General features: G+C 44.2%; 3 protein-coding genes across 14 annotated transcripts; 1 reads left to right on the top strand and 2 right to left on the bottom strand.

The window, feature by feature from the left end:
- Positions 1 to 49: 49 nt before the first annotated feature.
- Positions 50 to 9,050, bottom strand: hnrnpcb (heterogeneous nuclear ribonucleoprotein C b). Of its 8 annotated transcripts, XM_086197334.1 has the most exons (11): positions 8,912 to 9,021; positions 7,077 to 7,110; positions 5,472 to 5,505; positions 3,534 to 3,728; positions 2,242 to 2,522; positions 1,960 to 2,032; positions 1,820 to 1,867; positions 1,509 to 1,672; positions 1,316 to 1,429; positions 738 to 886; positions 50 to 642 (listed from the first exon to the last, which is right to left on the bottom strand). In XM_086197334.1, exons 4-11 carry the CDS (start codon positions 3,536 to 3,538, stop codon positions 550 to 552), a joined length of 927 nt encoding a protein of 308 aa, XP_086053460.1. In that variant the 5' UTR covers positions 3,539 to 3,728; positions 5,472 to 5,505; positions 7,077 to 7,110; positions 8,912 to 9,021; the 3' UTR covers positions 50 to 549. The 8 variants fall into 8 exon arrangements, with proteins under 8 accessions (XP_086053460.1, XP_086053459.1, XP_086053462.1 ...); XM_086197333.1 differs by lacking the exon at positions 5,472 to 5,505 and having other exon boundaries at positions 8,912 to 9,034; XM_086197336.1 differs by lacking the exon at positions 5,472 to 5,505 and having other exon boundaries at positions 3,534 to 3,634; positions 8,912 to 9,028.
- A 387-nt stretch (positions 9,051 to 9,437) lies between these two features.
- On the bottom strand, positions 9,438 to 22,071 carry LOC147238908 (FH1/FH2 domain-containing protein 3). 5 transcript variants are annotated; one of them, XM_086196732.1, is made up of 9 exons: positions 14,073 to 15,121; positions 12,977 to 13,117; positions 12,698 to 12,880; positions 12,126 to 12,245; positions 11,882 to 12,043; positions 11,100 to 11,350; positions 10,164 to 10,386; positions 9,974 to 10,082; positions 9,438 to 9,903 (listed from the first exon to the last, which is right to left on the bottom strand). In XM_086196732.1, exons 1-9 carry the CDS (start codon positions 14,526 to 14,528, stop codon positions 9,875 to 9,877), a joined length of 1,674 nt encoding a protein of 557 aa, XP_086052858.1. In that variant the 5' UTR covers positions 14,529 to 15,121; the 3' UTR covers positions 9,438 to 9,874. The 5 variants fall into 5 exon arrangements, with proteins under 5 accessions (XP_086052858.1, XP_086052861.1, XP_086052859.1 ...); XM_086196735.1 differs by lacking the exons at positions 9,438 to 9,903; positions 14,073 to 15,121 and adding an exon at positions 21,602 to 22,071 and having other exon boundaries at positions 9,912 to 10,082; XM_086196733.1 differs by lacking the exon at positions 9,438 to 9,903 and having other exon boundaries at positions 9,912 to 10,082; positions 12,002 to 12,043; positions 14,073 to 15,138.
- Positions 16,980 to 23,418, top strand: LOC147238909 (uncharacterized). Its single transcript, XM_086196737.1, has 7 exons — positions 16,980 to 17,162; positions 19,104 to 19,205; positions 19,534 to 19,623; positions 19,757 to 19,831; positions 21,208 to 21,278; positions 21,354 to 21,525; positions 21,652 to 23,418. The coding sequence occupies exons 2-7, from the start codon at positions 19,137 to 19,139 to the stop codon at positions 21,862 to 21,864; spliced, it is 690 nt and encodes a 229-aa protein (XP_086052863.1). The 5' UTR covers positions 16,980 to 17,162; positions 19,104 to 19,136; the 3' UTR covers positions 21,865 to 23,418.
- Positions 23,419 to 24,229: the final 811 nt, after the last annotated feature.

Consider the following 24,229-nt stretch of genomic DNA (forward strand, 5'->3'; position numbering starts at 1 on the left):
CCACTGCTAATGCTGACAGAGCCAAGACCTCTTCACACCATACAACTTGTAAAACATATTTATTGACTTTCACCAATGCAGTTAAAGGACTGCTCCACAGAAACAGACAAACATGAACTACTACTGCAGTACACAGGTCAAACCAAGGTCGGTGAAGGTCAAACGATGACATCAGAACATCTGACTCAACATTTACGCATTTAGACATGAGATTTTAAAGATTTAATCATAATTTCAAGTGAACAACAGAATCAAATCCTTAGATATCTGAGTTGTGATGCACTGCTGCCACCTGCTGGCTAAGGAGCAACACTACAGCAGAGTGCAACCTTATTCTAGTTCAGGTTGAAGGTCAGGATCACCTGAATACAGTAACTCATAATCTTTAGCGTAAAATATCATAAAAATGGTGAACTAAAAGTATCAAAAAAACTTGATTATGTCAAATTAATAAAGACGAATGCAGGAGAAAACAGGAGTTTGCATGTGTGACTGAATTATCTACAATAAATCAGGAGCACATCGAGATACGGTCACGCATCCTTTACTTTAGCACTCGTCCCCGTTAGCACTGTCGCCGTCATCCTCGCCTTCCTCCTGCTCACCCTCCTCCTCATCCTCCTCCCTGCCTCGGCTTTTCACCTGCACAGAGGTGATAAGGTGATATAATTATTTTGACTGCTCCTTCCCTCCTTCCTTCTTTCCTTCCCTCCTTCCTTCTCCTCACCCCTCCCTACCTCGTCATCGTCCTCCAGCAGATCTCCCTCCTCCTCCTCCGAGTCGTTCAGGTCCTCGCGGTCCCGTTTCAGGCTGCCGTCCTTCTTGCTGGAGGTGGAGGAGTGAAGGGGGGACACCTCCCCCGGCTCTGGTTTGGAGTTCTTCATGTCTGAGTAAATGCCAGTGAAAATACAGAGTGAGAGAGGTAGGAGAACAGTACCAGGAAGTACCACGATCCTTCAGCTAATGCTTTTACTCTGAAATACTATAAATCACCGAGTCTGCTGCTAATGCTAGTTAGCAGGTAGGACTTAATATTTGTTTTCCCTTTTTTTTAATACCATCTTCCCCATCTATATATATATATATGTTCTTATTTTATTTCAATGTTATGTATTTAAATATCTGTATTAGGTAAATCTTCATGCCCCAGCTTTTCTTTCATCTTAAATGGTTTGTTTCTGCAATATCTCTTTCTTCATGTTTGCTTCGTTTCATGATGATGATTCTTCACTTCCAGCACGTTCGTTTCTTCAGGACAACTACGGCAGGTTTCATCCTCCATAACTTGAACTGCATGATTTCTAGTGAAACCCACCAGACTTCTTGCTGTGGTCCTTCTCCATGCGCTCCAGGCTCTCCAGCAGGTAGTCCACCTTGTGCTTGATCTGGGTCAGCTCTCTCTTGATGGTCTGAAGGTCGTCCGTCCTCACTGTGGGAGGACAAATGAAGGAAAACCCATCAGGATGCTGAAACTCTTCTGGATGTGTGGAAACTGAGAAGAGACCCACTCAAGCGGGAGACCCTCTGGCTGCTCTTGGAGGACGAGGAGAAGCTGGTTTTGGTCCGTCGGCTCCCTCCGCTGCTGAGACTGACCCTCGGACGTTTGGAGGGGATGACGGCGCGGGACAGGGGAGGAGGTGGGGGTGGCACCCGGGACTGGTACGAGTACATTCTGGGTGACACATAGAGAGGATTCAAAGCAATGCTCTTCTGGAAACCAAAATTTCATCAACTCCAATTTACACGATTTCGTATTATTGGATTGTACAAATATGACACATTATCAATTCCATAGCTTGTGCTGATTGAACAGTCGTACCTATCGTAGTAATCTCTTTGAAAGTCGTAGTCCAAATCAAACGAAGAGCTAGAGAGAGCGAAGACAGAGGCGACATTCAGGAGAACACATTTATCGTTGACCTTCGACTCTCCTGGGCGTGCCCGAGTGTGAGCGCGTACCTGTACATGTCTCCCGCAGAACGCTTCCCCGTCTTCGACCTGTGAGGCTTCGGTTCTCCTGCCAGGTTGATGTCTGCGGAGCCAAAAACACTTGAGGCGGTCACAGAACCAACGAGCAAACGCACTCCATGAGACTTGCATCACTTCATCAGCACACCCCAGTACGAGAGGGTGAATTTATAAAATGGCCTCACACAGCAACTTTGTGGCGTTCTGTTATCAACGACGCATAAACAGATACCATTATTTCCCTTTTCCGGTACCTTCTACAACGACACTCACCCAACACCTGTCCCACAATCATGCGGCCGTCCTCGCCGGACACGGCCGCCCGGGCGTTCCTCTCATTGGGGTACTGAACGAAGGCGTAACCCTTGTGCACAGAGCAACCCACGATCTTGCCGTACTTGGAGAAGATGGCCTCCACGTCGGCCTTGGTCACCAGCAGGGTGTTGAGGTTCCCGATGAAGACGCGGGAGTTGAGGGAGCGAGGGTCGGTCTTGTTGGTTACGTTGCTGCTGGCCATCAGGCTGGAGGAAGAAGAGGACGACCAACTAGAAAGGCTGCAGGACACAAAGGAAAGAGAGAGGAAGACATGACAAAAAGATGGAGATGATCAAGGAGACGAGTATTATTGGCACTGTATTTTATGGTTTTTAGCACGGGAGAGCTTCTTATGTGCTTGGACATTTTCAGTCCCGATAAAATCAATCCTGTTGGACTACAGCCTAGTGCGGGTCGCGTTATGCCGATTACACGTAGCAGCTGCACATTTGAAAGCTTCTTGCAGAAAACGACACCAAATCATGTTTCATAACAGAGCGCCTCGGGATGAGGTAATCCAACAGGAAGTTAGCATCAACAAGTTCCCGCGACCAGAAGCCAATGGGATTGTTGAACTGGATTTTGCATTGCTGGAAAAAAAAGCTCTGCCTTGTGAAGACAGAGGTTTGATGTATTATTTCACTACCAGTGTGTATTTTGGCCTTTAAATGTTTTATTCTGTAAAATCATGAACAACACTTCAATACAGAAGTACAGAGCTAACATGCTATGCTGAGCCCCATGTTAGCAGCCTTCGTTTTGAAGACACCCGAATGGGCCTTGGAACTAAAAAGTGTTGCGTCCACTAACACTGAAAAATGAATGATCTCAAGCAAGTATTCATTACAGACCTTTAACAAAAATCCATTGACTTGTAGACGCGGGAACCGGACGTTTAGAAATGCTTTCTTAATTTTTTGGCCTCGGGACTCAAGCCTACGCTATTACAGAGTCCAGGAGACATTCACTGGTTCAGTTTGTAAAATAGAAGATACGAATCGGTAATTATTCACAGGTATCCGCGGGACAACCACATCTATATCATTAGAATTGTTTGGCACTTTATAAGCACGATACTTTGATTCTCTACCTTCTACTGATACAATGGTGGATTCAGTGAGGAGATGCAGTTCTGTACTTTTACTCGCTCACTACCTGAGTTTCATCCACTATGAACAGGAAGTCGGGACCTAGAGGCACTGAGGATATCGATATTAGTATAAGAACAGTGTGAAGCAGCCGGCACTCACTCCATTGTGTCTGTACTCTGGTCGGTGGAGGTCTGCCTGCCTGTCTGAGTCTGGTGGACAGAAGAGGGCGGTCGTGGAAGTACGAGAGACGGGGTCAGTAACTGCGGGCACCTCCGCACAGTTAGTGTTTGTCTTTTGTGGTCAGGAGGTGGTAAAATGTTTTTTAAAAATAGGGATTTTCATAAAAATAAAAACCTGTGGAATAAATGTGTGAAAATACATGTTTGTATACTTTCCAAGTCATTCACTCGTCACCAAACGTGTATAACTTCCATTTTCCATGTCAGAGGGTGAAGAAAATACTGCAAGTACATGCCAACATTTGCAGAAATACGCTTATTTGTGGTCCTCCAAAGAGTCCACGAAGGAAGGATTTGATAAGACCCTGGACGGTGCGCTAGGAAAAACAAGCTAGCTGGCTGCTAGTAAGCTAGTAGTGCAACCCAAGTTGGAAATTTCAACTGGAGAGAAGGAAATGCGACCACTTCTGTAACAAGCCTGCATGGCTGCTAACGAGTCGAAGTGCTTTGTTGGCACACCTTTCTTAGCCCTTCTGTCTTAACTGTGTCAGACTACATCAGCCCTCCTGGTCATCTTCCATCTGTAGACATGTTGCGACCATGTTTCTGTAGAAAGTAGCATGTAGTGTTACTTGCTGGTACTGCAACAAAGTGAGGTTTATAAAAAATATTTTCCTCCATCAAACTAGAACACCGTTCCTCAGATGTGACATCACGCGTCGGTCTGACCTCTGAGGTACAAAGAATTATTGAATATTCAATAGCACTACAAGCCATGACATGGAAAATGGGTTCTGTAGTACAACCTTGACGTCCTGAGAAAAGTATCTGCCGTGGTGTTAATGTGTTCACCCCCAAAGACAAATCTTTATTTTTCTAACTTTGTGGGATTTTCACTCAACAACAGCACACATCATTTCTTGCTAATTCCCTCTCAATCCCTGTAGCCCTTCATTTTATTACCAACTCCCTCTTCAGCCACATCTCACCTGCCAAAAACAACACGGCTGCTGGCTGACCTGTCACCCAGCAACAGCCTCGCCCTCTCTGGCCAGTAGCAACCAGCAGGGGGGATTACATGGTTTGCAGCGTGCTGTCTGGCCAAAGCTTAACGCTCAGCTCGCCACTACGTCGTTGAGCTGGGACATGTCTATCGCCTGGCGAGCTGACAGGGTCTCTACAACAACAGCGGGGTGCTCAGGAGGGGGAGGCATCACATAGCGTTTAACAAGTGTTTCTAATTCTTGGTGGCCTGTAGGGTTCAAGTGGGGATATCCAGGGTTTATATGTGAGCCAGCCATGTGATGCTGAACATAACAGCTGAGGGACTGGAAAAGCCTTTGCAAGATGCACAAAACTACGGGACTGACTCAAACTACAGCAGCATCATAGAGGAAAATAACAGTGGAACTTATTTGCAGGACTCTCATCGAAATACATCCAGTGATGTCGAATGTCTGAGCACAAATGTTAGCATAGCGGGGAAGTAGTAGTTTTCATTGTCCCAACAGGAAGTTAGCCTCTCGGTAGCTTCCCTCCACCAAAATCCAATGGCCTTGTTATTTAGTATTTTGGATTATTGCCAAAAAATAAAGAGTGGTGAACAAAGGTTGATGAGACTTTCAGGTTTTGTTCACAAAGATCACCTTCTCTAATGAACATCACTTTGACAATGCTTGAAGTGAGGCGCAACGGATAGAAGCACCAGGCCAACGTTAGCCATGTCAAAGGACCGTCTTAGCCGAAGCTAACGTTACAATATGAAGGAATCTCAGCATCCTGTTGTATCCTCTGGACACTTGTTGGCAGCCACTAACATACATGTAAAGCCTCAAAATTTACTAGTGTGATATTTACTGGCATGTTTTATGCTGTTGAACAAAAATATATCATTTATCTTATCGTATTTACCACAGACCTCATTTAGAGCTTTTAACCAGGAGCCCATTGACCTGGAGGCAAGACAAACAGACGTTTAACACGCTAACTTATTTCCTGTGCCACGCTACACATTTGTGTAAGTCATAGATAACTAAAAAAAAAAAAAAAAAAAAAGCTCAGTTGAATCACATTAAAAAAATGTTTCAATATCACTTGAACAGGTATGGAGTCCTTCATTTGAATTAGTGCTTATTAACAAAAGTGAAAACAGGCTTCCAAATGCTAGCATAGCTTCTTCTGGTATTTTTTTTCAGTTCTTTTATGACATTTGTGTCCAGAGTGAAAAAAAAAGAGGACACTATTGTTTCATTCATGCTTACAGAAGCTCAAATAACACTAAATATGATTTATGGTTCATAACGAGTCGTAAAATGTTTTCTCTGGGCCTTAAGTGTGTTATGGCCAGCTGTCACCTTTGGTCCCATCGTGGCTCATGGGTTCATTCAGTTATATGAGAGTTCATTCTTTGTGCTTGAACTTGTGTTATTAGGAGGAATTCCTGAAGACAGACCAGCCCGTCAGGCTGGCTTTATTGTGGGTACGGATGTGTCATGTGTTTAGGGGCATTTATAGAGTAAAAAAAAACAAAACAATAAAAACTTCATGGTTGTGATTGTTGAATTAGTAATGTGTGAGTATTTAGTGCTGGCATGCGTATTTAATAGGTACTAGCTAATAATAAGGGTGACACAATAATTATAAGGAGCAACACCTCTATGTTTTGTGTGGGCAACAAATTGGATGTGAATATTTTGACATGCACACTCACAAAAAGCAGTAATAAAGCAGCAAAAAATCTGAGATTACTTTGCAAATCCTTCATTGGAGGACTGCAGGGGGTTCAGGAGGTGTTAAGGAGCAATTGGCTACTGGCCTCTCAGAATCAGTAACAGGGTTAATGGATTATGATAAACTTGGAGCAAAATGTGGGAGGATCTTTTTGAATCAAGTTTCAGGGAAATACTCTTAATTCTCCACAGTCAGATAGCACTAGAAGATACCCTCCTCTCCTCTGTGCTGTATTAGCAAACAAAGACCCAAGCTAGTTAGCTTAGCACAATCAAAGGCAGTGAATGGGAAGTGTTAGCATGCGCCCGATAAAAGCCCTCAAGGAGATCAGGTTCAGGATGTTGATATCTCCAGAGGTAGTCCTGCTCAACCTCAGTTACAAAATCAGCAGTGAATACAAGCACGCTAACACTTCCCACCCACTACCATTCATTGTGCTAAGCTAACTAGCATGCGTCTCATCTCCCTAATGCAGCATAGAAGAGAAACATGTATCCATCTTCTTGCCTGACTCTGGGGACGATGGACAGTAAGTGTAATTCCCAAAAAGTGGGCATGTTCCTTTAAGAGGTCAGAGTCAAAACAGTTGGAGTGAAGCATTTGATTTTATTTATCACAGCACAAAAAAAAAAAAAATTACTCCATGCTATTTGCTGCGGGAAATCCAAAAGAGGGAGAGGGAATAGGCTAAACCACAGAGGGGTGAAAACAAAACTGGAATATTATTTTATAAAAATGATGCAAAATTTGAGATGAAAAATAAAACAAAAAAAAAAAGTTGAGACCAACTTACGATTTGCTGCCGTTCAAAAAAGTGGCTTCAAAAACTAAACGGGGGAAACAAAAAAAGGTATTAGACAAAAAGCCCTTTACAAAATGAACAAAAGTGTTACAATAAGCAGGGGGAGGGGCAAATTCACAGGGGAATGTGTTCAATACTAATACTGCAAATTGCTTTTAAAGAACTAACCAGATTTTTTTCTTAGTGAATACTGTGTATGTTTTTCAGTGAAAAATGCTGTTTAAATGCCTCATTTCCACATACATACATCTGGCGTCAAAACATTTTACAACATGCAAAGTATGACTTTTCTAGATGCTAGAAATGTCCACTTATAAGCTCATGATGAGGTTAATTTGTCTGTTTTTCATCTAGCCTGTTAGCACACTAGAAGCATGTTAGCTTGTTTTAGCTAGTAATGTCCTGTCAAATCTGTGGCAAAATATCTACTTTATTCTTATACTCCAGGTGTATGCACGTGGAATTGAGGCGAAAGACAAATTAGTTACATATAAATTAAACAATATGCTTGAAAAAAATTACAAATAAGATGTAGCTGATGAAGATGCAGCGACAAAAAACAAAACAAAAACCCTTTTCTTTATTCCCCAACACATTGGAAAAGCCCACAATTCTATTTTTTTACCTCGCTGATTCTCGGGCTAACAATCATTTTCAAAAGTGACTCAAAGTGACAGGTTCTCTCGTCCATCCACCGTCTAAAGTCTTGATTTTTTGCAATAGCGGAGGAATGTTGCAGGTATAATATTCCAGTCTGCATTCTCCAAGGCTTCCCTCACAGTAGCCAGCTAGCTAGCTTGTTAGCTTGAAAAATCAAAACTGTTGGTTAATGATTTTCTTTCGACCGACTAATAGCTCAATAGTTCTCTTATCATCTGTTGAGCAAAGGAGAGACTTCTTAGCTCATGTTAGCTTAGCTTTGCTAATCGGACCACTGCAGGGTAACATACTGATGCTAAACTTAAAACCTTAGCATGGGGTTCTGGGGAAATGTGTGGATCCCATGCAGTGGTCACAGGTCAAAGGGCACCTCCAGAACACAACTGAAAGGAGGGGGAAAAAAACAACCCAGATACTTCAATTCTACCTTGCATCTACACCATAAACCTTCTTCAGTGGCTGAATTGTGGGTAATTTTCGCTTCTATTCAAGAAATTCCTGAGCTAAAAAAACAAACAAAACTGGCATAAAACATGTCACTGCAGGCCCCAACATAGCTTTGCTGCTAATTCTTAGCATCTCTACAGCTCATCATGAGGAACCAGGTTCTGCCTCTGCATACACACGTATAAACAAACACACACACACGCACACACACACACCCCTTGACTGTACGTTCCTGCAAAAACACCCCCACTTCTCACATGGAGGAAAACATCTGGCCTGAAAAACCATCATTCGCTGTAGAAAATTAGCAAAAACCAGTCAAATCAAGTTACAGGTGGGTGTGACACAATGGACGAGAAAAGCCTTCTAAAAAAACACGTTTCCAGAAAAAAATGGCAATAAAAAGACTGGACAAATCTTATATTTCCTCCAAAACATGACCACAAGCATAATAAGATACAGTAGCCCTGAAAAATAGAGGTGAGTTGAGGGTTTTTTTTTTACAGAAAAATCTTGTCATGGTAGCTACTTGGAACTAGTTTCTGCGCAGCTCTCAGGCCTACCGCCAGCACAAAATGTACGCCACCTTTAAAGCAACACAGTCTCAGGAAAAATGCATTAAAAATAAAAACAAAAAGTCCCAATGACGCTTCAAAGTCTGGAAAAAAATATATATATAAAAAATAGGGAGAAAAAATCTCTTGGTTAAAAATACTCACCACGAGCTTAACACTAAAAATGAGTAAAATTCAACGCTGTTTTTACTTGAGTAGGTAAAGATCCGTTTACGGCTCCGCAGGCTGATTGTATCACCTTGAAACCAGCGGACACGAAATGGCGTCGTCTCGTCACGCACACAGCCCTGGCCACGCCCACTTCACTTTCAGTACCGTTTCTGGTTGGACGTTGAAGCCGCGGGTGGGCGGGAGATGTGACGCACGCCCTTTACTGATTGGCTGTCATGCGTGTCAGTCGGAATCATGAATGACGACTGACTTGATTTAGATCGAGTTTTGTTTTTTTTACTTTATTGTAAATCATTCAATTACAATTCCAATCCCAGTGAAAATACAAAAAAAGGCAGTCTGTTACTGGTAAATGTAATTAATTTTTTTTATTTATTTTTTGCCCTGGTTTTCAGGTGTGTTTCGACATTATCATCAAGATGATGGAAAAAGAAATATATTGAAAACAATTTATTATATCATAAATAATAAAATGATAAATCATCTTGAGGATCAGACAAAGAAGGCAAAGTTAGAATAGAAAGAAAGTCAAGAAAAAAGTAATGAGCTCCTGATAAATGATGAAAATGAAATTATCTAATCTGCTGGTTTTATATATATATATATATATATATATATATATATATATATATATATATATATATATATATATATATATATATTCCAAAGCTGTCGAGGTCAGGTGATCTGCTCCATATCATTTTAGATAGATTTTGCTGAAATTCACATCAGTTAATGATGATGAACAACAGCAGAGTAGCAGACAGACGACACGTCTCCAGCTCAAAGGTTTATTCAGTGTATCAACTCCACGTTAAACTCCAACACAATTAAAAACTAGTATGTTTTCCTTCAGTATCGGGCACAAAAACTCAACAGAGGAAACATCGAGAGCACAAACACAGTTCGGTTTTGAATGGGTTTTAATCAGCGGTGTCACCACTTCAGTCCCCTGGATGACGGACCTGTGAGGAGAGCAGACATGTTCACTTTAACATGCCAGTGAGTGAAGCTGACTGATTTGGCGGTTTTCACCTCCTGTGTCGTTCATCCTCCTGCGGCTGCGGGGCAGCGTGCCGTCCAGCCTCGGGGTGGCCTCGGGGGTCCTCAGCACCTCCTCCAGCCTGTGGTGCTCGTCGTTCTCCTGGTGGATTAACAGACAGTTCATTTAATCTGAGCCATGACAGTTTGTCCATAATCTTCTCCAGAATCACGTTTCGTGTACTTGTGTCTGAGATGCCTGGAGCTTCCTTTGTGCTGCAGGAGTGTTGGGCCGGAGGCTCTCGGCACCACTTTTATGTTTTTCCCGCTCGTTCTGGGACAGGATGTTCTGTCGTACGCTTCGGAACTCCAGAGAAAAATTACTTATGGTTCTGCAGAAGTCCTCGGCTGTGGTTCCTCTCACCATAGCTCGGGAGTAGCCCAGGAACAAGAGGAAAGAGTGGAACCTGGAGAGACAGGTCAGCATTGATTAGTTTGGTTTCATTGTGTCATGAAAAGCTAAAGGAGTTTGAGCCTCTGTGTTGTCCAGCAGAGGACAGTGTGGACCCACGACTACAAGTACAAAACCTGCTTCATATCTGGCTACTTGTGCAACAGGCTGCAGTTTTTCAGATCAATCACGCTGAAGAGAGCACAACACACAGACAAGCGGACAAATCTTTCCATGACTCATCTTAAGTAACTGTGAAGAATTCAAATTTTATCATCCCAATGTTTAATTGATGGGAAAAAAGCCTGGAAAATGACCCCCAAACTGACTTTGTCATTAATTCCAGCATAAAGACCTCACATAAAGACACAAACAAAACATCTGGCATCTGCATCGTTTGTGACGTCAGACGAAGGAGGAAGAAGACAAGCACATCCATCACCTGAGATCACGTCCGAACAAATCAGTAACTTTGTAACGTAAAAGCTAACGTGCAAACATGTTTAACGTTAGCTCAGCTTCATCAGCTGAACGTTAGCTTACGACTGTCTTTGTGGTCGTCTTCAGGATGATGTTCCTGCTAGCTAACAGTGAACCAAGAGAGGAAGAACTGGGGGAACTGGCACAGCTACTAAAGCGTAAACAGAGAGAAACACTTAGGACTTGACTTGAACTTGAGACTAAAGACTTGACGCTCGTGGAAAAGAGTTTTGTGGAGCTGTGCCACACCTGTTGATGACGCGGCGGTGAACGGCTCTCAGGACCTTCAGCCTGTCCTCACACTCCTTCAGGATCTTGGGCAGCCTGTGACGGAGGGCACCCTCCAGGGCTTGATCTTCCCCTCCTGCTGATCTTTTCTTGACCACCTTTCCCCCTTTCCTCTTCTCTTCAGCCTTATCCAAGACCTTCAGCTGCCCCCATGATGCTTTGCACATGGCCTCCAAATGAGCGAGGTTGCTTTTGACTAAAGAGTAGTCACACTGGAACGTGGAAAAGAGAAAACACATTTCCATTTATCCCCAACAAAGGACAGTTTTGAATTATTCTTCTATTTTCACTTCAATAGGGTTAGATGTAGTTTTGAACTTCAAGCTGTTGTGAGGACCGTTTCTCCACACCACCGGCACCATAGAAGCCTTCTCCATTACTGTTTTGGCTGTAAAATGGTGGCTAAATTCACAAAACCTCCATGAAACGACTCGTTTAAGCACCAGAATTTGATGTATTTGGTCCAACAAGATTTAGGAACTTTTTAAGAGCAGAACAATTAAATTACATGTCCACACTGAAGCTAGCAGAGGGCTACCAGAAGCAACTACATACATGAACATCATCAATAAAGTTAATGATAACCATGTGAACTTCTTTTGATTTGTTTTTATGAAAATACGATGATTACAGCTGTCAGCCTGTGGTGTCCTTTCCTTCAGGGTCTTTTGTTATTTAGTTTATATAAAATGACTTTGCCTTAGACTTGTAACAAACACACACTCACATAAATGATTACACACCTTGCCGGCTTTAGTAACTGAGGTGATGTCAGAGTACAAATCAGAGGATTGTGGGTAGAGCTGGAGCAGTAGAGCACAGACGTGATGCAGTAGCGGCTGGCGGGAGTGCGTGTCCCTCACCTGAGATAGCTTCCCCAGGTAGCTTAGCTCAAATCCACGGGCCTGGGCAAGTTTGCAGGGAGATTAAAGACTTCATAACAATCACGAGTGTGTAACATAAAGACGATGACTGGAACACACTCACCTTACATCCATTTAGGAAGTTACCAATGGCTAGCACTGTAGCTAGCACGTATCTAAAGGTCTGGCTGGCTACTAGCTGCTCCATCGCTAACTTCAGATTGAAGAGAGGTTCTGCAATTTCCTACAAGATGAGGGAAAATACATTGAGAGAACAACATGGTGATGAACACGGACTGGATGAGCCATCACACTCAGATTGTCTGGTCATATTTTTGACGATAAAATGAAACTTTCCATGTAGCACCTGAAAGTGAAAAGCCTCATCTTTTTGGCAGCACCGCATCCTGCTACCTTCGTATCCTAGATGTATTTCTTTGTTTAGTTCTCATAGCATGAGATAGGAATGAGGTCTAACACACAGAAATAAATTAGCGAGGTAAGTTAGTCAAACTTTGTGTCCAGTTTTAGACGGACTAACACCCGAGAACCAGAGCTTTTACCAAGGAAGTTAGCGTTCCCTTGGTTCTTACGATAGAGTGGCTCAGGAATAAGTCCTTGAACCGCTGTGGATGTGTACAAAGTAAGCTGAAAAGTACATTCCCACCAAGAGCATCACACTCTGCTTTGGCTCACCCTCTCTAGGGAGTCGTAGTCCAGAGTGAAGGCCCACAGCTGAAGTCTTGAGCTCAGGTGAGGGATTTCCCCCAAAGCAAGAAGGCAGCACTCAGCTGGGGCCAGAGTGGAATGTGGGTTCTGGGCTTTGGCCTCATGGATCAGACAAAGCTCCTCTTCTGTTGGGGTGAGTGCCTGGAGACGCTGTTTTAGATGGAACACTGGTAAAACCTGTTTCTCAACAAAAGAAATGTTTCATCCAATAAAATGGAGGTTGATCAAATATGGCCGCTGCTGTACCTGAACATCCTCTCTGTCCAGCACACTGCTGTCCATGCTGTATATGGCAGGGGGGAGGAGGCGGGGAGGGGGCAGGCTGCTCAGGGCGATGGTTATGATGTTACTCCGCTTCATCCCCAACACTGAGATGGAGGTTTGCTTCTGCATTGGAAAGAAAAGACAGAAGCTAAACATAAAGGAAGTGTTCGACATGCTAGTTTGATTTCTTGCGGAGAGTCTGGTGGGATAACATCAGCGCTAGCAGAGCTTTACTAGCACGTGAACCCAGACTTGATGTCGACAAGGAAAATGTAACAAAATGATTATGTCAAGTTGCAAAATAAGTTGAAATCAAGAGATGAAACAGGCCAATCAGGGCAGGCAGTTTCCCTTCAGGGTTCGTAGTTAAACCCTTGAAAAAGAATCCAATGTTATTGTAAAGATGAACAAATCCACGTTTTTTTCAGTTCCGATCTAATTCTGATGTACTTTTGATGATGCTATAACTGATGCTGATGTGTGCTCACCATTGCTGATGTTGGCGTTATGTTAAAGTTTGCATTTCAACACCATAGCAAACCAAACAGCACTGGTTTGTCATGATGATTGACACTGATATCCAATCCATTAATAACATCAGCACCACACCTGATTCCCAGATTTCCGATCAGATTTCCCATAAGACGCAAGAAGCAAGAGGTCGGGACATTTTAGCCTAAACCATGAACACTCCCTGACCACATGGTTTGGGGTTTAACCCTGACCACCAAAACCTTGCATTTTGCACCAAGAAGAAAAGGAATGTCTGGCATTTAGCTCCAGGTTCTCCTTGCAGGGGTTTGCGGTGTGGCTTGCGTCTCGTGGACAGGCCTCATCCTGCAGTGACCTCATGACCACAGTGTGGCAGGTGGAAGCGCTAGCAGGGAACCTCAAAACCCTGTAGGCTGGTTTCTGTCACCAGCACAAATCTTTGTTGCACGATTTGTGGGATTATGCACATATAATTTCTCACAATTTTTCATCTTGAGTTTCACGAGATTATATAGAGGGTTGCATCGTCTGGCGGGTGGTCTGAGTTCCTGTGGGGGGAAACAAAAAACACGCCTGTGGTTCTTACCCGCTGTCCACTAACCACACTGAAGCAGGCACCTTTGCTCTTAGACTCAAACAGGTACTGCAGACGGTTTGTGTCCAAATGGACTGGCTCAAGTCCGGCCCAAATAGTCTGCGTCCCAAAACGAGTCATCCTGGGAAGCGGTGCCAAACTCTGCAGTTCCCTCCAGTGGAGCTTCAAGGTGCAACATTTATTTACTGTACCTTTAGGGGAAGATAAGATCAAGGGTACCGCAGGAATAGGTGGAGGTGGAGGTGGAGGTGGAGGAGCTTGGGAACTCTTCAATGTATCATTGGTGCCTTCGTCTTCAGTACTGTCTTCTGGGTCTTCCTCATCCCAGAGGTCTGAAAAATCCAAGGAGTTGAGGCAGAGACGTGCTGCAGGTTTGAGGAAAGAACCCCAGGATTGGTCTACATCCCAGGTCAGGGGGTTCTCCTTGGTATGGTCCGACTCCTTCATTTGTATGTGACACTAAAATTCAGCAGCAGAGCGCTTTTTTTTTAATTCAAGAGAAGGTTCTTTCCATCTGCAGAGCCTTTCCTTATTGAGATGCATCAGCTCCACTTTCCTTGTGTCTTCGCCTCACTGTGCAGTCAGCAGCCACCTCACAGACACTGCACGAATGCCTGTGGATGCCCAGCACATAACTCCCACCACCAAATCCCAATCTTTCCACCTCCCAGTATTCTCTCACAGCTGTAACCTGTAATTGCCTTGAGATGCAGTGTTTGTCCTTCAAGTCTAAAATGACGAGCTGATGCCTTCGTCCAAAAGCTGACTGTCCAGAAAGCTGCGACCACACTCGAGCGTTTTTGAGGGTTGGTTCTGGGTCCAATTCCGAGAGCGTTCTCATCCAAACGATGTGCTCCTGCAGTGATCACTCTCTTTCTGGAAATGACAGGGGTGAGAGCGAAAAAGCGAGCGCAGGGTGCGCTGGTCTGGTGGTGCATCAGTTGGTTTATTTGAGTTGCACCCTTTCCCTTAATTTCCTTATCAAGCCTGCATCTCCTGTTTGTACTGCCTCTTGTATACACACAACCTCTCTATCTGCCTCTCATCTGGTCCTTCCCGCCTCTTGGACCTCCACTTCTCCCTCTCCAAGGAGAACCATGGATCCAACTTTTAAATCACATTCTCATTACAACTGCAGTCATCAATGTTGTAGTTTTCAGCGGCCAGAGTATCCTGAAATGCCTCCAGTGCCGTTTCACCGGCAAGAACATTGAGCCTTAAGAGGGAATTATGCAGCAGACTGAGAGATTATTCTCAACAGTTGGAGTTGTGAAGCCAACAGCAATAAAACCAGAGTCAGTCCTGAAGGTTCTGGAACGTCTCCTGCAGCCGTTGTTCACCAGGGTCATTTGCATGGTCGACATGCTGCCATAATAAGGAACCCTCCCTCAGCCATTAGCCCTCTGCCCTAATTACACTTTATCTCGTTCTGCGGCCCGGCTGTCTGCAGGGGGCTCAGGGGACCTTTAGGCCAGAACGAGCTCCATTTGGAACATTTTTACAGACGCATGTAGATAAAAATGTTTCCAAGCATCCAGGGAAAGACGGTTCAGATGGAATGTTTCCCTTTTCTATGTTACTTTCTTGATACTGAGGGAGTGCCGGGGGCATCCAACCTGGAGGTTCGCACCTCCATGCTTCCCTCAACATAAACTCAACAGGATCATCGTTGACAAAAACTACTGTGGTTTTTGTAGCATAACTGAGGCTCGGGAGTCGTTTCAGCACCGCTCCCTGCACGAGGGGGCGTGGTTCTACAACCTCAGACGTGCTTGACTTCTTGGTGATGTTCAGATGCCAAACAGTGTTTGTTTAAATGCACCAAAATATAACGGGGATGACGGGCACGATGTTAACAATCATCACATTTGACACATGAATGTTGTGACTCTCTGGACTGACGGATTCCCTGCTGGCGCTGACTTTTGTTTTGATGAAGCTGTCATGGGACTCTGAAAATTGTAGGTCTGTGTGTGTGTTTTGTTGTGCGTGTGCCATCTCTTTTCATCTCTTTCTCTGTCTGGGTTACCACGGCTACAAATGTGGTCCAACTCTCCCCGGGAGGGAGATGAAGGTCGAGGCAGAAATCAGGCGTCATCACCTCCAGGTGATCGCAGGTTTTGTTGAGGTCTCGTGTGATTCAGTCAGGCTTTTAAAAAGTACCAGTTGTCAGTGTTGATGGTTAGTGGGAGGCAGGTGAGTGGGAGGGGCTTAATACCTGGATGCTCATTTAATGTGGTGATATTAATGGTCACCTGATTTTAATGCAGTAATTGCAAATGATAAGTGTTCATTTCAATTTGCACCTAACAAGTTGACAGCAGAAAATAAGCAGAGATAAGTTGAACTTGACTCATCCTTCTCCGAGACGTTTAGCTACTCTAAGTCCTTTCAAAATAAAAGAAAAATAGTCAATAAATAAAAGTGTGTACATTTAAATGCATCAAAAATAATTAAATTCAATTATTAAAAATCAATTAATAATTTACCAGTTAGATTAAATAAAGATTTATTTCCTCCTTTCATCCCCGTGTGATTTCCCAAACTTATTTGTTTATATATTTTTTAAACTAATTCATAACTACATTTACTTTTATTACATCTTCATTGTTTTAACGCTACATTTATATTTGTGTCTATTGTGGAAGTTATTCCAATTGTACTTGTACTAGCATCTGCAGTTACATAAAGTTTTACCTCTACTTACGTCATCATGTCATCTTCTGCAGAAGATCTCCTACATGAATAAACATGCAGTAAAAAAAAAAAAAAAATCCCATTCATACCTGCTTAGACTGTCTCGTTCTCTAACAGGCTTTCATTTTGATAGAGCTGAACAGGAAGTCCCTCCTCCTTCTGCGCGCGCTCCCGCCTCGTCTCGAGAGCCTGTCATGACTCGCTCGCGCCCCTGAGTGACGTCACCGAGGATTTGCTACAATGTCAAACACCGAGCAGCAGCAGCGCGAGCTCCGGGCTTCCTCGCGCCACGATGACACGCACCGTCGCGAGCTCCTGCGCATCCTCTGAACGCCAAACTCCATTCACCTTTTAGAGGTTTCTCATCCTCGTCATGCGTCTGAGGTAAGACGGGGCTCCTCTTCTGCTGCTGCGGCTCTGACCGCATGAAGCCGGACTTGTCTTTGTGTTCCGCCGGGCTATAATTTGAGATAAATTGTGTATTTTGGCACTGCCACGGAATTCAGACGTCATTTCTCATGCTGGTGTGAAAAGTTGCTCCTGCTGTTACGTAACGGGAGTGCGGCCACCGCTGGGCAGCTGTTCCGGAGGGTGCTGATGAAAAGCCACCATCATCTCCACACACCTCCGTGACCACAAGTTCCTCACTGACCAAATACATCTTTTTTTATTCTATGCAGTTGTTGTTGTTTTATTATTATTATTTCTTAGATGAGGTCCATCATTATGTTTGTTATCAGTATGTTTACATTAAGGACTATAAATTATAACTAATGACTTTAGGCTATAAGAAAATACAATTCAGGTGCTTCCTGTAAGCCAGCGTGTCCTATATCACTCTTCCAGAGAGCATGACAGGGATGAGGTATTTTTGTAGTCCAACAGGAAGTTAGCATGTCATGGAAGAGACATTTTTGTAGTCTAACAGGAACTTAGAATGGGCAGGATGAGGTATTTTTCTAATCCAACAGCAAGGTAGCACTTCATGGATGAGATATTGTTGTAGTCCAGCAGAAGGTTAGCATGATATGGATGAGGTATTTTTGTAGTCCAACAGGAAGTAAGCATGATATGGATGAGGAATTTTTGTAGTCCAACAGGAAGTAAGCATGATATGGATGAGGAATTTTTGTAGTCCAACAGGAAGTAAGAATGATATGGATGAGGTATTTCTGTAGTCTAACAGGAAGTAAGCATGATATGGATGAGGTATTTTTGTAGTCCAACAGCAAGTTAGCATGATATGGATGAGGTATTTCTGTAGTCTAACAGCAAGTTAGCATGATATGGATGAGGTATTTCTGTAGTCCAACAGGAAGTAAGAATGATATGGATGAGGTATTTTTGTAGTCCAACAGCAAGTTAGCATGATGTGGATGAGGTATTTCTGTAGTCCAACAGCAAGTTAGCATGATATGGATGAGATATTTCTGTAGTCCAACAGCAAGTTAGCATGATATGGATGAGGTATTTCTGTAGTCTAACAGGAAGTAAGCATGATATGGATGAGGTATTTCTGTAGTCCAACAGGAAGTAAGAATGATATGGATGAGGTATTTTTGTAGTCCAACAGGAAGTTAGCATGATATGGATGAGGTTTTTATGTAGTCCAACAGGAAGTAAGAATGATATGGATGAGGTATTTCTGTAGTCCAACAGCAAGTTAGCATGATATGGATGAGATATTTCTGTAGTCCAACAGCAAGTTAGCATGATATGGATGAGGTATTTCTGTAGTCTAACAGGAAGTAAGCATGATATGGATGAGGTATTTCTGTAGTCCAACAGGAAGTAAGAATGATATGGATGAGGTATTTTTGTAGTCCAACAGGAAGTTAGCATGATATGGATGAGGTATTTCTGTAGTCCAACAGCAAGTTAGCATGATATGGATGAGGTATTTCTGTAGTCCAACAGCAAGTTAGCATGATATGGATGAGGTATTTCTGTAGTCCAACAGCAAGTTAGCATGATATGGATGAGGTATTTCTGTAGTCCAACAGCAAGTTAGCATGATGTGGATGAGGTATTTCTGTAGTCCAACAGCAAGTTAGCATGATATGGATGAGGTATTTCTGTAGTCCAACAGCAAGTTAGCATGTCATGGTTCCTCCACCGTAGCCAATAGGATTGTGAAATAGAAAACCAGCCGCTGCTCAGCGAGGTCGTCACTGATCAACACCACCCGGGTGTCAAGGAGGAAATACTTCAGTTGTTCTCAAAGTTCTTCACTTGTGTGTGTGTGTGTGTGTGTGTGTGTGTGTGTGTGTGTGTGTGTGTGTGTGTGTGTGTGTGTGTGTGTGTGTGTGTGTGTGTGTCCAACAGGTCTATGTGAGTGTGTGCGCCAGGTCAGAGGTCATGCTGCGGGGGGATTCTGACTCTCATGGCCTCTTTTCCTCCGGAGAGACGTCTGACAATGACTGTGAGGTGGTTTATCATTCCTCCTTCAACGACTGTCGCATGTGGAAACTGTGAATATGAATTCATCCGTCAATCACGTTGTTCCTTTTCTCTTCACTGGAAAATGATATGTTACAAGACTGTTGTTCAGGTCTGGTTACAGTTGGGATAACACACACGCACACACAGACACACACACATTTATGAGGATGGGGGTTAACTGCAGGTATTAAACGTGTCCGTCAGAAGCTTCTGTCTCCTCCCTCCCTCACTAACCTGCGGCTGCTGCAGATAAAGGAGACCAGCGTCTTCCATTAAGTCAACAGATCACACGTCTCTCTTCTCTCCGTCTCAGATGGGGGCGAGCTGTGGAGAGGTGGACGGTGTGTGTCTGTGCGAGGCCAGTCCCTGTACACTTTATTCCGAAGCGCATACGCCTACGCCGGTGAGTGCTCCGGCTCGCCACTTAAGTGCCTGCGTCCGCCACTCAGAGTGCTGGGATTGGCGTGTTTCTCAATGTGTAATTGTGGTTCTAGCAGATGTCTCTGCTTTGAGGTTGTGAAACTTTCCGTTCTCAGGACACACTGCTGTGTGAACACTGTGGAAAAAACAGAGTCATGGTTACCAGGTTCTCCGAGGGATACGGCACAGAGGTAACGTGTGTTCACGCGTGTGATTCTGCTGTTTTCCTACTGACCAGAGAACCTGCTAACATCTGCTAATGAGCTGCTCCCTGCTAACACCCCCGAACGTCCGGCTGCTTGCTAACACATGCTAACGTCTGGGTCCCTGCGAAGTCCAATTAATGTCTGGCCCACTGCTAACGCCTACTCGCGTCTGGTTTCTAGCTAACACCGGCTAATGTGTGGTTCCCTGTTATCACCCGTGAACATCGGGCTAACATCTGCCTCCCCGTTAACACATGTTATGTCCGGGGCTCCCTGCTGATTTCTGGCTTTCCCCAAACACCAGCTAACATGTGGCTTGCGGCTAATGTCTGGCTGCCAGCACACACCTGCTAATGTCTGGCACTAACACTTGCTCACAGCTTCTTCCGTGTTGACAAAAATTAACATCTGCCTCCCCACTAACATCTTGTTCCCCGCTACTACCTGCTAACGCCCAGCTCCCCACTGGCATCTTGTTCCCGACTAAGACCTGCTAACAATTGGCGACATGCTAACACCTGATTTATAGCTAATGTCTGGCTCACTGCTAAAAACCTGCTTCCTTGTTGACAACTGCTAAGCGGACATCAGTCTCCCTGCTATTGTCTGGCTTCCCGCTAACACCTGCTAGCATCTGGCTCCTAGCTAACACCTGCTAATATCTGGCACTAAAACCCACTGCTTCCCTGTTAACAACCACAAAGTTAATGACTGGCTCCCTGTAACACCTGCTAATGTCTGGCACTATGACCCGCTAATGTCTGCTTCCTTGTTCACAACCGCTACGCTGACGACTGGCCTCCTGCTAATGTCTGCTCCCTGCTAACACCTACTAGCATCTGGCTCATAGATGACACCTGCTAATGTCTTGCATGAACACCTGCTAACTTCTGCTGTCCTCTTGAAAACTGCTAATCGAACGTATGAAGAGGGATAATCATTATTCAGTGTCAGGTCAAGTCACTCTGTACTGATGATGTCACTGCCAGTTAGCGCGAACTGGCCAAGTACAACTAAGAGAGAAAAACGGGGAAACTGTCACCTCAACTCTTTCTAGAGTTTTCTAACAGCAAGCCTGGAGTTACTCTCTACTCCAGCGACTGAGCTAAAAGAATCCCTGTCACTCCTTAGTCGTGTTCAGAGGTGTCAGCTGATTCATACGTGATAACAGTGCTGAAATCGTTTTTGAAAATGACGCACAAGCACACTCACGCAGACAAAATGGCGTCATTGAGTTTTAATTTTGGCCTACAAGTAGTGGCTGTGGGTGATGAGTCAATGTTTTATCTCAGCACAGCTTCTCCGTGTTCTGTTTGATCGCATAGCTCGTGTGTGTGTGTGTGTGTGTGTATGTTTTCTAGGAGGAGTGTGTGTTGTCTGACCCTCAGGGTGAGAGCGATGCGGACGCCGATATCGAGGACACTGATAGCAGGTGAACACGCGCGAGCACTCATATCGACACGCAGCAGATGTTCCCTCTTCCTGACCTTTGACCCCATCGTTTCAGACTTCAAGAGCCGGGTTCTCTCCAGCGGATCAGCTCGCGGAGACGTAAACGTCCACGGGTAGCGCGGCAAGACACCACCGAGAGCGAAGACGACGGTGGCCGGAGTCACAGGTCCCATCGCTGGAACCTCAGGCTGAGTCCTGACCGAGCGCATAGCAGAACCATACTGGAGGTAGAACACAGTCGCGCCAAGCCGAGGTTACTCGGTTGGAAACATAGGAACCATAGAAAGAGGTGTGTACTTTTACCGGTGGAGTTCCCGGGTCACATGACATGGCGGCTTCTTGGTGTGTTCCAGGAGAGCATCTCACAGGTCCGGCCGCTGGTCATCTGCAGGCCAAATGTGGAGAAGCAGACGAGTCCAGTTGAAGCCTCCAAAGGTTCCAAAGGTCTGGTGTCTCTGTGGCCGTCGTCCCTCTCTCTCTCTCTCATCCTCTTCCTCTTGCTGCCCCTCTCACTCTCCCTCGTCATCGTCATCGTGTCCTTCCTCCTACCGTGGGCCAGCGCTTGACCCACCTGAACGGTTCCATTCCAGCGATTTACAGACAAGGTTGGGTGTAAGGTAGAGGACGGACTAATAATGGTGCTTTCTTAAGGTCGACTCAGTGAGGATGCTGTCGTGAAGGTGAGCCTCCATGGTGACGACAGCTGGGCCTCGTGCTAGAACTACGTTCCTCTGTCAAATACTCTAGTTTGTACTTTTCTACAGTTATCAACTCATCTTCAACTCCATTCATGGTTTTATTCAGTAAATGTTATAACGAGCAGATGATTTATTTCCACTAAGATCATTTTGAGGCCCAGAGATGTAATTTGTTCCCTCAATTTAGTTTTGGAGTCTGAACGTTAGCCAGTTAGCTAGCATCGCAGCTAATTTTTGTCAACGTCAGTTCACATTTAAACTCAGAACTTAAGCAGAGGACAGCATCATGATTTTACGTCACATTACCGTTATTTAGTCATAGGACAGGTGCGTTGATGTCTACGACAAAACTCAATGTGCGAGGAGGGACAGTGTAGTTGTAATTCTGGCGCGAGGCCCGTTAGCTTAGAGGTTCTCCTCTCAACCACAATACACAGGAACACATTTTTGGAAGGATTTTCAAGAACTTTCAGGGACGTTTGCCTCTTGGCTCCAGTAGGTTTAAATGCTGTTTTCGTGTGAATTTTACGGTTTAAGGGTCTGATTTTTATTTTATTTTGCATGTTTATTTTTTGACATGCTAAGTAAGATACAAAATCTTGCGGTATTATTTCCTCCCCCTCCGACCCCGAGCATCAGCTCACCATGATGACGACGTAAGCTCAGCACTTATGTGTTGCTGTCATGGAACATCTCGCTGAGCGTCTCAATTTCCTGCCGGCTCCTTTTTAAAAATAAACCTCGTCTCGCTCCTTGAGCCGCCGGAGCGCCGCGTGGCGAGACGTCGGAGAGACTCAAGGGAAACTTTTAAGAGACAATGCTGCTGATCTATGCAATTCCTCTGTTCCTACTGTGGCACGTTTACTGTTGTCAAAGTGCGTCTACGTCCCCCCCCCCCCCCCCCCCCCCACCCCCGTTGCTCTCCGAGGAGTTTACTTTATGAATGCAGGGACTTCTAAAATAGAGCACGACCCAGTTTAACAAGCAATAGCCGGAGAGACGTGATCGAGCTCCCTTCATGTATGACGTGCAGAACGTCTGTTGACATGTTTTATGATTGTTGCTTTAAAACATGTTTGCTCCTCTTTCTAGCCGGTGTCTGATTTCAGTAGAATAAGTTGACCTCAGATCAGATTTATTGTAATTTATTGTCATGGAAACACTTTTTCACAGTCTTAAAGATGAAACATATTTAAGAATGTTTGTGGTCATGAGCTTGACAATCAGTCACGCTACTAATTTAAAGCTGAATTTACTGTATTGTATGAACTGGTTATGTTGTTTTTGTATGTTTTAAAGGTTGCTTTTTCACTTATTGTCATATTGCTTGCATCCTTGTGGAGAAACGTTTCATGTTCCTGAGTTTGACTGTGCTCGTTCACCTCCGTATTTCTTGGGCCATAGCAGTTCAATAAATTTAGACTGAATTTTGACTTTTCGTGTCTTAATGCTATTTGTGTCGTCCGTCTTTGTGCTAATTCCTTAATGCATCCCTTTTGCATTTGCACATCTGGAAGTCCCAGAGCACATAGAAAATTTTGAGAGGACAGTTTGCTTTTAAATTTAACTCCACTATGTAGAAAAAAAAAAGGACACTGACAGGATGCTAGCAAGAACAAGCTAACAGGCTACAAGCAAGCTAAACTACAGGCTTTTTTCTATCTCTGAAGAGTTCCAAAGAGGATATTCCAAACATGTAGGTGTAAAAAAAACCCGGCCAAATTAGCCTCCCACCCCAGGCTGGACATCTCTGTTGCCTTTTACTCTACCAAATTACGGTCTCTAGGCGTTAGAGGTTCCATCGTCTCTGACTTTAAAGGATTATATAAAGTAGGGCAGGCAGAGAGTTGCAGTATGACGGTTATGAAACAGGTAAGAACAGCAGTGTTACGCCCAGAGAGGCTCAAATAATTAAAGCACTAGATGAAAAGTTCTGCCGTTTGTTAGATCATCTTAAGGTGAGAAAACTTAAAAGTTCTTTAAACGTCAGATTAAAACTTTAAATCCTCATTAGCCCTTGTAGAGAACGAGTCACAGCTGCGGTCGCCTCCGTTTCATACCCCGGCCCAGTGGTTGAGCAACAGGAGAGACCCGCTGATCACAGTCCCAGCAGTGTGGAGTGCTCTTGAGGAAAGGCTCTGAGGGGGAGGGTCCCTTAACGAGGTAACTTCTCTCCATCTGCCAGGGTTGTCATGGTAACAACCAGTCCTAGAACAAGCAGACTTTTCATAAG

Source organism: Aulostomus chinensis, chromosome 24 (genome assembly GCF_037954235.1).
Source record: "Aulostomus chinensis isolate RoL2024-O1b breed Wild chromosome 24, RoL_Achi_v1.0, whole genome shotgun sequence".
NCBI classification, from domain to species: Eukaryota; Metazoa; Chordata; class Actinopteri; order Syngnathiformes; family Aulostomidae; genus Aulostomus; species Aulostomus chinensis.

Bases quoted from the DNA above. Each gene is read 5' to 3' on its own strand.
- hnrnpcb (XM_086197335.1), bottom strand. The intron at 887-1,315 runs GTGGGTTTCACT...GCATTTACTCAG, and splicing joins GGACCACAGCAAGAAGTCTG to ACATGAAGAACTCCAAACCA. The intron at 643-737 runs GTAGGGAGGGGT...ACCTCTGTGCAG, and splicing joins TGCTGGAGGACGATGACGAG to GTGAAAAGCCGAGGCAGGGA.
- LOC147238908 (XM_086196731.1), bottom strand. From the start codon at position 14,528: ATGAAGGAGTCGGACCATACCAAGGAGAACCCCCTGACCTGGGATGTA. The intron at 13,118-14,072 runs GTAAGAACCACA...TTTCCAATGCAG, and splicing joins GTGTGGTTAGTGGACAGCGG to AAGCAAACCTCCATCTCAGT. The intron at 12,044-12,125 runs GTGAGTGTGTTC...AAACTTGCCCAG, and splicing joins ACTTCCTAAATGGATGTAAG to GCCCGTGGATTTGAGCTAAG.
- LOC147238909 (XM_086196737.1), top strand. From the start codon at position 19,137: ATGCTGCGGGGGGATTCTGACTCTCATGGCCTCTTTTCCTCCGGAGAG. The intron at 19,832-21,207 runs GTAACGTGTGTT...TATGTTTTCTAG, and splicing joins CCGAGGGATACGGCACAGAG to GAGGAGTGTGTGTTGTCTGA. The intron at 21,279-21,353 runs GTGAACACGCGC...CCATCGTTTCAG, and splicing joins ATCGAGGACACTGATAGCAG to ACTTCAAGAGCCGGGTTCTC.